Source organism: Anser brachyrhynchus (genome assembly GCF_964034855.1).
Source record: "Anser brachyrhynchus genome assembly, chromosome: 2".
In the NCBI taxonomy this organism is placed as follows: domain Eukaryota; kingdom Metazoa; phylum Chordata; class Aves; order Anseriformes; family Anatidae; genus Anser; species Anser brachyrhynchus.
The window spans coordinates 21,594,854-21,607,076 of NC_137695.1; the positions used below are offsets into that span (position 1 = coordinate 21,594,854).

General features: G+C 38.2%; 1 protein-coding gene across 15 annotated transcripts in view; it reads right to left on the bottom strand.

Moving 5' to 3' along the window:
- CACNB2 (calcium voltage-gated channel auxiliary subunit beta 2) overlaps positions 1 to 12,223 on the bottom strand; it is a 243,706-nt gene that overhangs the window by 117,265 nt on the left and 114,218 nt on the right. For 6 of the 15 annotated variants that reach the window (XM_080578272.1, XM_080578273.1, XM_080578271.1 and 3 more), the window contains one exon: positions 1 to 12,223. This exon is cut by the window's right edge. The exons of the other annotated variants lie outside the window; for them this stretch is intronic. In XM_080578272.1, coding sequence (XP_080434398.1) covers positions 1 to 51 — 51 coding nt within the window. In that variant the 5' untranslated portion in view covers positions 52 to 12,223. 15 annotated transcript variants of the gene reach the window in all.

A 12,223-nucleotide genomic window follows, 5' to 3' on the forward strand; every position in this document is an offset into this window, starting at 1 on the left:
CCCCGGCGTAACATGCTTAGCTTGAGGAGCCATCAGGCGTCTGTCGAGCATGTCAGGCTTGCTCCAAGTGGGCCAGCCCTTCCAGCAGCAGCAACGCTTCCTCCAGGAGCGAAATCTCCAAAACAGAGCAGCACGCTGGCAAAAACTTCAGCAAATCAGCCTGCATTAACCAACATTTGAGTTTCTTCTCGTCCTAAGGCCTGGTTTAAAATGCCAAGCTTTTGCCTATATGAAGTGATACTGTTTGCTGGAGATTTCGCTCAGCTGTTGATCTGATTCAGTTCCTATGTTAGGTTACAGCTCAGCAGAGAACCCGTCACCATCAATTAACAAGTAGGAGTGGGAGGGCTCTGTGCTCCCAGCAACGTCTGACGACTTAGGAAAGAAGCCTGCACACTTACTGGAGTAATACAACATTTTATTAATCTCAGATGCATGCCTTGCAGCGCACATGGCCTCCTGTTAGCGTCCAACAACTAGCTATGCAGTAATAAACAAATCACAGAGAAGTGTCTGAATGTGAAAAACAGATAATCAGATTTCTTTATGTTTGTGGATATGGATTTGTTTTTACTTTTTTTCCCCTTTCTGAACAGAGATGTTAGGCACTGGTATGTCAGGTTGGAAATCTCAAGTCAGGTGGGAAATCTCCCAAGTAAAAGGAAAATTAAGCTTGACTACAATTAGTCAGATGATACATTCTAATGAACCTCAACCATGGTTGCTTATAAAAGCCACCATTCTAAAAAAAAAAATAAAATAAAAAATTGCCACATCGGTATTCTGGTACTTCCATGCATTAGCTGGTCCACTCAGTGTCAGGAAAACTCCTATGCATGCCATTATCGGCCCCTAATACGTTTAAGAGTTTGCAGGATTAGGGTCAACCGGCTTAAATTAAGAGTATAGGGTAAATAAGAAGAAAGAAGAATAAATGTATGCATTTGATCAGAGGTTTCCGAAGGTGTAGCAAAGAGGAATAAGGTACAGGGAGCAACAGGTATGAACAAAGAACAGCAGGGAGCCAGCTTTCTGCCCCTGCTACCACCAAGAAATAAATGACAAGGCAGCGACTCCTGAGAGTAGCAAGAAGCACAACCATTTTCGGAGGGCTCCAGCTGCTCAGTGAGCCAGGAAATCTCTTCTGATTGTACCTGGAGACAGGCTTTTAATACGTGAAGCAAAGTCTCATCAAGTCAAAACTGGTCCGTGAGAGCTGAAAACATTTTGTATTTCCATATGCCAAACCCATAATACTGACTTTGTAAGTAGACTCTGTAAAGTCTAAGGTAGTTGGAGAGGGACACCTACTTCTCTCACTACAAGAATCAACACATTATATATGTATTATATGTTATATATTTATATATATATAAATAAAGACTTCAGAGTGGTTTCCATTTATATTAATTGGTTTCTACACATATTTTTATACTGTCACTTCTAAGGTGTACCAAGGTCAATATAAAGTTATCCTCTTTTCTTTCCCCCAACAAAAATAACTGTACATGTGATTTATTTATTTTTTATTTACAACGACTGCATACCACATTCTTAACAATTCTAGCTCAGAGAACAATTCTACAATTCTAGCTAGAGCTGGTTTTTAGTTTATACATGATTACTCATTTGTGGGTTTTTTTTTTTTTTTTTTTGGAAGGTGGAGTCTGGGAATGCAGGATTGTTAAAACCTTAGCACAATTTCAGATGCCAATATTCATCTTAGATGTTGAGATGGCAAATTAAATTAAAACAGTAGAATTAAATCAGCAGAAACCTATCATATATATATGATAGCCAAAGATTTATTTCTCATGAAATAGATACTTCTATTTACATGAAATGGATTCAGGAAAATATAACAAATAAATTACACAGAAGATCAACAAGTGCTTGTATAATTTAATTTGACTTCCAGGAGGCATCCTAGGCTGCATTATTAAACTGGAAATGTTGAAACCACTACTGTTTTTCAGAGGAAGCAAACAGAAAAGTCCAAGCTACAATTTTAGAAGGCTGTGAGAAGTATAGCAATTTCTGATGCAATACTATATTAATAAAGTTGTGGGTTTTTTTTGTTTTTGTTTTTGTTTTTTTTTTTTTTCCAGTACAATTACTGAGCTAGCTTTTTGGCAAAATCAACATCCTTAAAGAGTTTAAGGCATGCTGTGGGACACAAATACCTTGGGGCCAATCAGAACTGTTCTGAATACACAATCGTAGTCCCAGCTGGAATATCACGTTTAGTACAGGGCAGCCCTGATTCCAGAGGTGTACTTTCTGTCCTTCAGCAGATTTTACAGAATACCAAAACCAAGCTTTCAAGACCAGGCTGTCAATATGGCAAATTTCGGCATCACAATATTGAAACAAAAGAACTTTGTACTAGAAAACATAGTAAAAGGATGACTTAAGTTGCAGACACAGTAACAGGGAAATTCCCTGGTACTGATCATAAAGTTTCAAAATCTCCCTAAATCTTCTAGACATAGAATAGGAAATACTTTTTTTTTTTAATTTATTTTTTAAACAAAACTTCTGAGCAACAGATTGTCACAAAACTAGAGTGGAAAAATGCCATCTGACTTCTGCCCTTTCTTGCCCAAGAGGGTGAATTGTCACCTGAGAAGTACCGTGTCTATTAAAAGCTGTGTGCTGTGCATTTCCCGACAAATTAATTAATGTGCCTTAGAACAAAAGTGAGTGATCTTCAGTCACTTACAGAAAAATGTAAGGTCTTTATTAATAGAATAGGGACACAATTCATCCAATGACTACTATTTTCCTTTATTCTTTAGTCCTGTATGGCACTCATGGAGAAGAGAAGTAGCTTTAACAATAAATATTAATATTCTATATTTACACAGTGTTTTTATCAGAAGTTTCAATCAATTTTAAATAGAACGTTATGAAATTTTACTATATGTTTGGACTATAGTCCAAACGAGTCAGTAGAAGCACTGAAAGCCTAAATACTCAGTCTAAAAAAAACTCATTAGTGGATGTCTGATTTTATTTTATTGTAGTATTTTTATTTTACTTCTTTAATTGATAAAATGATGTATTTGGACTCTGTCTTTTTCCATCCCAAGCTGAAAATGGATGCCTATCTAAAAAAGTTCTTGTTGACAAACCAGATAATGAGTTGCTAGAGATCACAATAGGCAATATCTCAGAAGTAATAAAACTTTAGAAATATGAGTAATTTTTCTCATCATCAACTGATCTATATGTGGACATGTGGGCACTCTTAGCATATGGCAAACAAATTAAGAGAATTTATTGTAATACTGCCTCATTAAGGATTATGTTATCTGGCATTTGCTGATGGAAAAATGCATGACTAGATAAAGCCTGGTAACTTGTCAATCCACATGTCTAAATCTGATATATTCATGTGGATCCTTCTGTTTCTCCTTTTCTTCCAATTTTAAAAGCAGAAATTGTATTTCATAGAATCATAGATGCATGGAATGGCTTGGGTTGGAACGACCACCCAGTTCCAACGCCCTGCCATGGGCAGGGACACCTCCCACCAGACCAGGTTGCCCAAAGCCCCATCCAGCCTGGCCTTGAACACCTCCAGGGACGGGGCATCCACAGCTTCTCTGGGCAGCCTGTGCCAGTGCCTCACCACCCTCTGAGTGAAGAATTTCCTCCTAACCTCTAATCTGAACCTCCCCTCTTGTAGTTTAAAACCATACCCTCTTGTCCTGTCATTATCTGCCCAAGTAATAAGGCGCTCCCCAAAACTTATTTTGCTTCAGTTATCTGAGAGACCAAAATTGCTTTTATTCAGTCATTGGGTACCTCACCAGTCTTGCACAATCCCTCAAAAGATAAATTCATGTTTTTGAGATTCCTCAACCAACTCTTTAACATGAAGACCCCATACATAGTTAAGTACTGTGTAAATTAAGTAAGGGTATAAGTTATGTACTGCCTAAGCCGTTCCCTTTCCTGACCAGCCTCTGGCACCAAACCTTACTGTGAAATATTATGAGATAACCCACCAAGGGCCTAACTTCCCTTGCGAGTTTAATTTCTATTTTGCAATTCATAGCAATAGCTATGCAATGGAATGTTCTTTCAGTTTTAAAGTACAAAAGAGTTCTGTTTCAAAATGAGTATCTCAAACTCAAAACATAAATAAATATCTACCCCCACTTAACTCAAGTAAACACTTGTGTAACATTTACCAAAGTATATACAAAAAAAAAAAAAGGCTTTAAGAAACAGACAGTTGTACTTAAAATCTAAATGAAGCATTTTTGTATTAAAGCTAATTTATGTCACATTTCGCCCCCTAAAGTATAAATTTAACTCCAAACACAGTGAATAAAGGTACATCATCCATGCACACATTTGGATTTTACACTTACAATAGCTATGGACAATGTCAGCTCACTGATATATCCTTTGATGTTAATTCTCTCCAAAACATTCTTATTGGCATGACATGAAGCTTACGAGGCGCTCTTTGCTTGGCTTTAGATTAGGCCCTTACATAACTGTAACATCTGGGGCCTGTTTCTACTACACAATTTCAAACAGACACAATTTCTGCATGTATAAATTCATTTCTGTTTAACAGAAGCAGGTGTTTCAGAAAAGTAGAACTGATACACAATTCGGTTCAACTGAACATATAGTACATATTCTCCCAGAAAATAATGAAACAAATAATGCAGTCTTCTATATCTTTAATGTATTCCAGTGTATTTTTCTATTTCTGTGCTCAGCAAATTCATGTCCATCTCTGCACAGGGGATAAAAAACACAGCAGATCATTATTGCTACTTCTGGAACTACTGGGAGGGAAAAGGTCCAAGGTCAGTACCCTTCTCCTACGTTATTCCCTGTACTGTACAAATTCTAGACTAATCTGTGGTCTTCCTCAGGGGCAACCTAATGCTAAGGTATAAAAGCTAAACTACCATAGCATAGTCCACGTTACGCGATTGTGAATATGCAAATAAATGTGTATTTTTCTGTGCAACTCCACAGTGAAGTTGGAAGGGATTGCTATAAATCAGTGAAAATTCCTCCTAAAATAGACAGTTCAGCTAAATGTAATGAAGAAGCATGGTGAACTGGTATAATCTTTCTTCTTAATCGTACTTTTCCCCCAAGTGAAGAGCAATTATAATTTCTTGTTAAGTTGCTACTTTTTTTTTTTTCTACCAACAATAAAAATATCACACAAGGATATCTATATGAATCATGGTAACTGCACAAACAATAAAATATTAACAAGATTACCACTAGGTCCTTCTGAAGAATTCAGTATTCCTATTGCAGAAAAGTATTGTTGACTTAGTCTTGCTGGATAGTTAGGTGAGTCAGAACTACTATCCAGTAATATGCACTGGTTACTGTGAATCCGAGAACAGTCTTCAGATTACATCTTCTGAGAGCGTATTGAGAATAAAAGAGTACAACAATTCATTAAAGTGACTAAAGATAAATTATTTCTAAATTATTTTTAAAACTTTTATCAATGCAATAAGAGTGGATTATTCACACTCCTATCTATTTCCTTCTATTTCTGGTATTTCACATTCTCTGTTAAAGAAACATTTATCACGGAATGCTACAGCCCACAGATATCTGAGATTATCTTTCTATACCGATAGGAGTTATAGCTAATTCATCTGGCAGTTCAGAATATTCAATGATCCTTCTCAGACACTGCTCCAACAACAGCAGAGTCTCCACATATCAATCTAAAAGGCTGTGACTTTGCAGTTCACAGCTCAACACTACTTATCTGGATTAGGAAAGCAATTACTTGCCAATTAAGGCATATAAATAGGATCAAGAAAACAGAAAGTAACACAGAAAAACAACAACAACAAATAACATTCATTTTAATAATAATAAACAGTCTCATGATTATTTTTTTTCCATTTTAAAGTAAGAAAAGAATGACAAAAAACACATTCATACCAAGGTTAAGCTAAAATATATTATACACAGAGCTAACTTTGAAAGAAGATTAGCGAGACTGCAAAATAAAGCAATTAAGCATTTGGTCAGCTTTAATTGAATTCTCTTGTCCTACCTAATCATATTTTGATTTCCAAACAGCTCCTAAACTTTTCAGTGCAGAGAATGTTTACTGAACTGCTACTTTATACATATATATATATATATATATATATATTTTTTTCCTCTCTTTGCTCTCCTCAGTGTTTGGGCCCTAGGCCTCTTTTATTGCTCTGAAGACTGTATTATTAACTTGTTCTTTGAATTTTGTGAGATGCTCATCACTAGCATTTTATATATCTTCAAAAAGAATTTATCTTCACAATGCACCAGCACAGGAAGATGAAGGGGTAATTTTACATTTTACTTTTTTTTTTTCCCATTTACTACTGCATCAGAGTAATTGATAGCTGTGAGAGACCCCCCTACAAGGCCTGACATCTTTGTAAGACATGCACAATATGTTCCTCACTTTCAACATGACCACTTCTATCCAGATTGTCAGGACTTTCCTGCAGTTTTCTCCTCTGCTGCATAGCAAATTTTATATGAAAACAAGATCAGAAGCATCTTTCAGTTGAACAAATTGCACCTCCTCTGTCTCAGGATAGCCAAGTCCTCAAACTGACATAGGATCAAGGGAAAGTTGTTAAAGCTGCCATTTAGGGTGCTGAAATCCCTCTTTTGCACAGTTTATCACAGTCTTTGCATGAGAGGAAAGGAAATGAATGAGGAACCAGAAATTCAGTAGGTACAGAGAATACTTCTTCTGATAAGTGATTTCACAGCACTGTAACAATCTTCAAAGTGTCGCAATCAGAAGAAAGCTTTTTTACAGTAGAATAAAGGTGGTAATCAATGGGTAAAACAGAATTCAGATGCAGATAAACTCCTCAAGGCAGAAGTGTCCTTACTGTTGCATTTTGATCAGTCCCACAGAACAGCACAGGAAAAGACCTTGAGGCATCACAACCATCTGCAGTGAAAGTTCAGAAACTGTATTCCTCTTGAGTAAATAACAGTAAATTGAGTAAATGACAAAAACCCAAAAAGCAGGCGAACATGTTCTTGCAATACAAATGCATAGACAACCACTGAATACACATGAAATAAACCTTTAGTAGTACCTAACTTAATAGTACCACCATTCCAGTTCTGCCACATTTCATGGGGAACAAACCGTATTGTGGAAGGGCATCACTAGATGCTTGCTTTGTGCGTTTATTTCTCTGTATTTCTGCAACTGGCTACTGTTGGAAACTGCAAGGTAAATCCTTTGTCTAACTTGGTAGAGCTTATTTTATGTCAAATGCTAAATTAACAGATGAGTGGGAAAAAGAAAAGGAAAAAAAAAAAAAAGGAGAAGCACAGAAAAGGAGTTTTCCAGCTTTCAAAGTTAGCTTAAAGTCTAATTTGAAACTTAGCTCCCAGGATATACAGCAGTGTTAAGCTGCCCCTAAGGCTTCAGGACTGAGATGCCTCTGCAAAATCTTGAATGAATTCCAAGAAAGGAGGCTGGTGTTAAATATACTTAAAGTTTCCTTTCCATTGCTTTTATGTTTTCCTTTTTAACTCTGGTTCTGGTTTTGTGATCAAGGACTGACTTACCTGTCCCTCTGGTAAAATAAAAAGCCACAAGCCACCTTTTGTTGTGTTAGAGCAATCCCTTTAGATGACTGTACACAGGAGGGCAAAAACAAACAAACAAAAAAGGACATTCAAGGAACTAGTATGCACTTCCATTAAACTACATAGGTCAATACAAATGGTAGTCGTGTCAAGTACCAGGTTATGGGAAGGAGTTTTCCCTGGAGCAGTAAACAGTGCTTTCCACCACGAACCAAGCTGCAGAGGGACAGCCCACAACAGCAGGAGCTGCCCAGAAGGTTACATTCTCTCTGCAAATAGAGACTTCAGCTGATAGTGTTATTTTATTTTCCCTCCTAATATAATTCAGTCCATTTATTTCCCATGATTACTTCCTTAATATTCTCCAAGAGCCAAGGACATGACATACCCTGCTTTTAAACCTGATTTTGCCTGTAACCAGAAGTAATAGTAGACACTGCACTTCCTATTAAACATTGTTGTATAGCCAATTTTGGTATTTTGTTTGAAAAGTTTCACTTTCAGTACACAACATATCTGCAGAAAGTACTATTTTTCAAAAGCAGAAGAATATGGAAAACAATATAACCAAAAGAGTCTTATTTTTTTAAACACAGTGGAATATTAGGTAATGCATTTCAGAGTAGCTATAGAGTAAACTAAGAAAATTACACAGGAAAAAAGCTGCTGCTGTAAATTATCAAGCACAACATGACTTACAAGTGATTGCTAAAATGTAATCTCAGCCATGCAAATGCCTGTCATTTATAGAAGGGCAAAACCAGCCACACTTTCTCAATGAACATGGGGGGACCTCCAAGGGCTGGAGGAAGACCAGGACTTTTTATCCTGGCTCCTTCAGCTCCTAGTCCACTCCTAGCAGTCAGCAGCACAATTCCAAGGCCCCAGAAGATAAATCAGTGACTACAGTATAGGACACTACTTTTGACTCCTCGTGCTGGAGACCCATAAAATCCAATGTGACTGAACAATTCTCCCAAACCAAAGCCAACTGGCTTGGAGTTGCAAAGTCCATGGTATTAAACTAATGTTCTTCCCCTTCAGAAGAGGACGGCTGAAGCCAAACCGCCTCGCAGAAATACTACCTAGCCTGTGCTGCCTCACAGACGATGCCAAAGAGCTGTCTGGAAGACTGCAGGGTAGTCCAGGCCAAACACACACCAGGGACCACTCTGACAACTCAACAATGGTCGAGCTGTGCCAGGAACCCCCTGACGCTCCTCTTCTCCCAAGGACAGAAGCAGCCTGAGTGCCAGACAGCTTCAGCAACTCCTGAAGGCAAAGCAAAGCCCCATTTATGGCCACAAATATATTTTAAGGTGCACTCAGACAATCGTTTCACCATCGATCCTAAGCCAACTGGAGTATTTTCATTTTATAACCTCACCTGCTCGTCTAGAGCTATCCTTCCAGCTGGCACTGCACAGCATCAGCCCAGACACCTGCCTTCCTGCTGAACCTCCCCGCCTTCTCCTCAGAGACTGCCCCCCATCTCTGACAGCCAGTGGGGCCCCAAGCAGGCAGGGGAGGCCAGCAGCCGTGCACTGAGCACCTCACACCACTCTCACGGCCTGGGAAACCTTCACTCTGATCTGAGCACTGCTGCTATTCCCAGGGTTTTCCTTCTGAATCTTCTTCTCTTTCCACCGTAACTCAGTTCAGTTAATTAATTCAATAAAGCTTTGGTAAAGTGTGTGAAAAGAGATTTAGAAAACCAAACTGTGCCGGACACAGCACTGATGTTTAAATGCCTGGTTAGTTTAATGCAGGTGATGGTGGTTTAAGGCCTGGGTTACCACACACACCCACTACACTTGCAGGCATCTTACACAAAAACAAACAGACACAAAACAAACAAACAAAAAAAGGAACACTTATCTCATTGCAACTGGTGTTATTTCCATGAACCTCTTCTGACACTGACCCATGCCAGTCACTCTTTCCCTTCTGCGCACCTTTCCACACACAGTTCATTCCCCTTGTAAACACAGTCAATATTCAGATGACTATATTATAATACCGATAAAGACATACATTGCCTTTGATTCACCTGGACAGGATTTCAAGTTTTGAGGCTCCCAGATGACCATGCTTTCTTCTGGAGGGGAAGCTGCTGGCCACCACTGGACCTGCAAAGCAGGTAACTGCACCCCTCAACACACAGGGCTGCTCTCAGTCTGCAATTTCCTGAGAGAACAGGCTTGTTGTTGTTGTTGTTTAATTTTATTTTATTATTCTTGGCCGATAAAAGGTTTCAGTGGTGCAGCAAATCAAACCTACTAAATCTGCGTGCATCAGCTCCAGAGCACGGTCAGAAGCAGAAAGTAATCAGAGGCGGGAATTAAGAGAATGATTTTGTGTCCCAGATCTGGTGAATGCCACAGGATTGCTGGGCAATATTTAGACTAGAGGCTGCTAGAAAGAAGCTTCTAGAAAAAGAAAAAACAAACAAACACAAACAACAAACACATAATTCCCATTTGCTATTTCTAGTACAAAGGAGATATTCCAGGTTTTACTTCTGATGTATAGAGGTGTACTCTCTAAGAAAGAAATGCTGTGAATTCTAAATGCAATTAGGCTACTTGTGTAACAGAAATAAAAGAAGGGAAAGGGATTAAGGAAGAAAAGAGAATAAAGTAAAACACAAGGGTATTTAAAAGAGCACATTTCCCTACAGAAGCATTTTTAAATCTGAAATAAAGGACTAAGCAAAAAGAAAAATATATAGAAAAAAAATATATAGATAGCTAGCAGCTATCTTCTACATTTATTCTTTTTGGAGAAAGGTCATAGGCTTGAGAGAGACACAGAAAAGTCTGAAAATCACAGCACTCTGCATCCCTGAGCCTTTGTGAGGCTGCGGCATGCTCTGTACCCTCCTGCCCATCCAAAACCCTCTGCCTGCCTCCAAGCTGAGGCAGGAGGGGTAGGAGGGACCCCCTTTTTCCAGCTCCTGGATGGGAAAGAAAGAGGGAATTCAACTTTTTCATTTCAGTAGACATCAAAGACATCTTCAGTACATGGCTGGGAATACCTACTGAGAATTTAACTAAATAAATACATATCTAAATATTGGTTTTGAATTTTGAGTTATATTTTCTATCATTGATAGTAGATAGAAATCAAATGTGAAGCACTCGTTTGTGTTGTTCAGTGTTGTTTTCCATGCACTCTGCATATGTTACTGGCAGCTCAGGAAAGCAGAAGTTCACAGTTTTATGGTGTCTGACAATGGTGAGCCCTGAGTTACAGATTTTTTCCTTCTCTAGAACTACTATTCAGTGGTATCCGACTTTTAGAATCCCAAATTTCAGTTTGGTACATCTCAAAACATTAAGTTCTCTACCACATCATCTCAAACAAATATCTATAAGTCAAATGCTTTTTTTTAAGAATTAGATCATTCAGATTACATCTGATTAAAATGGCAACTGCTTATTTTTAATGTCACCTGTTTTCAGTAGCAGCTGTTACTCAAGATGGTTTAACAGCTCACCTTCAACTCTGGATTAATTCCTTTCTCTGTCTTCTCTCTGCTTCCATCTTCTGTCACTCACTCATGTCATCATTCTCTTCCCCCTCTGCATCTCTTGCTGCTCTCACTGTATTTTGAATTTTTTTTTCCTAATTAATTTTATTTTCCTTCCAGTAGTGTTTTACTTTTTCTTATTATTTTCCTATACCGGTACTCCACAAAAGCCAGCCAGACAAACAAAACCCTGCAAGGAAACCTCAGCTCCAAATCCTACTTTCTCAAAACACCCAGGCAGTAAGAAACTAACCAAAGAGAAAGGAGAAGCATTAACTGACAGTACCAGACCTTTTCTTTTAAATATCTGAAACCTTTCCAGAGATCTTTCAGGCAACATAATTCACTTTAATATATATCTTAATCCTTGTTTTCTTATGAAATTCTGTCCAGTAAAGACAGACTAGCTACTTGTGAAATTACTTCAGTAGTAAATCAATTAGATAAACCCAGACAAAAAAATAACTAATTTGCAATGGAGAATATAAAACATTTAAATACTTGGAAAAGTCAGGTCATTTGGAAGCTGCTGCACCTCTAACATTTTTGTTTTACATCTGCTTTGCAGCATCTTTGTGACAGGTCCCTTCTGATGGGGGTGTTCGGAGCCATCTTCTCCCCTTGGTGACAGATTGCTAAGCTGGCAAGCACATCCCTCAGTGAGGAAGGATGCACAAAAGAGTGACAAAAGCCAGGTATCACTTTGGGTCATGACCCATTATTTTTAAACAGAAACAGAAAGATACTCTTGCTGTTGAGAAATATGATTTCAGTTTTTCCCCTTTGCACACGGTCAGCTTACATAAAGACAGCATAATGCTGCAATGCCATTCAGAAACAACAAATTTGCTGGGATCATTGATCCATCGAAGGAAATTCCTACAGAGATCAGAAAAAATAACTTTCCATTTGAGTTGTTATTTTTACAACTTACTCCTTATCTTACTGTGCAAGCAAATTCAGTTACAATCACATTTTAAGAAATCCTTTAGAGCCAGAGCTTACTCCCTTGCACAAGCCATCCAGCTTCAATGGCCAAGGCAGTCTACAGGGGGTTGACTGCAACTCCTCAGC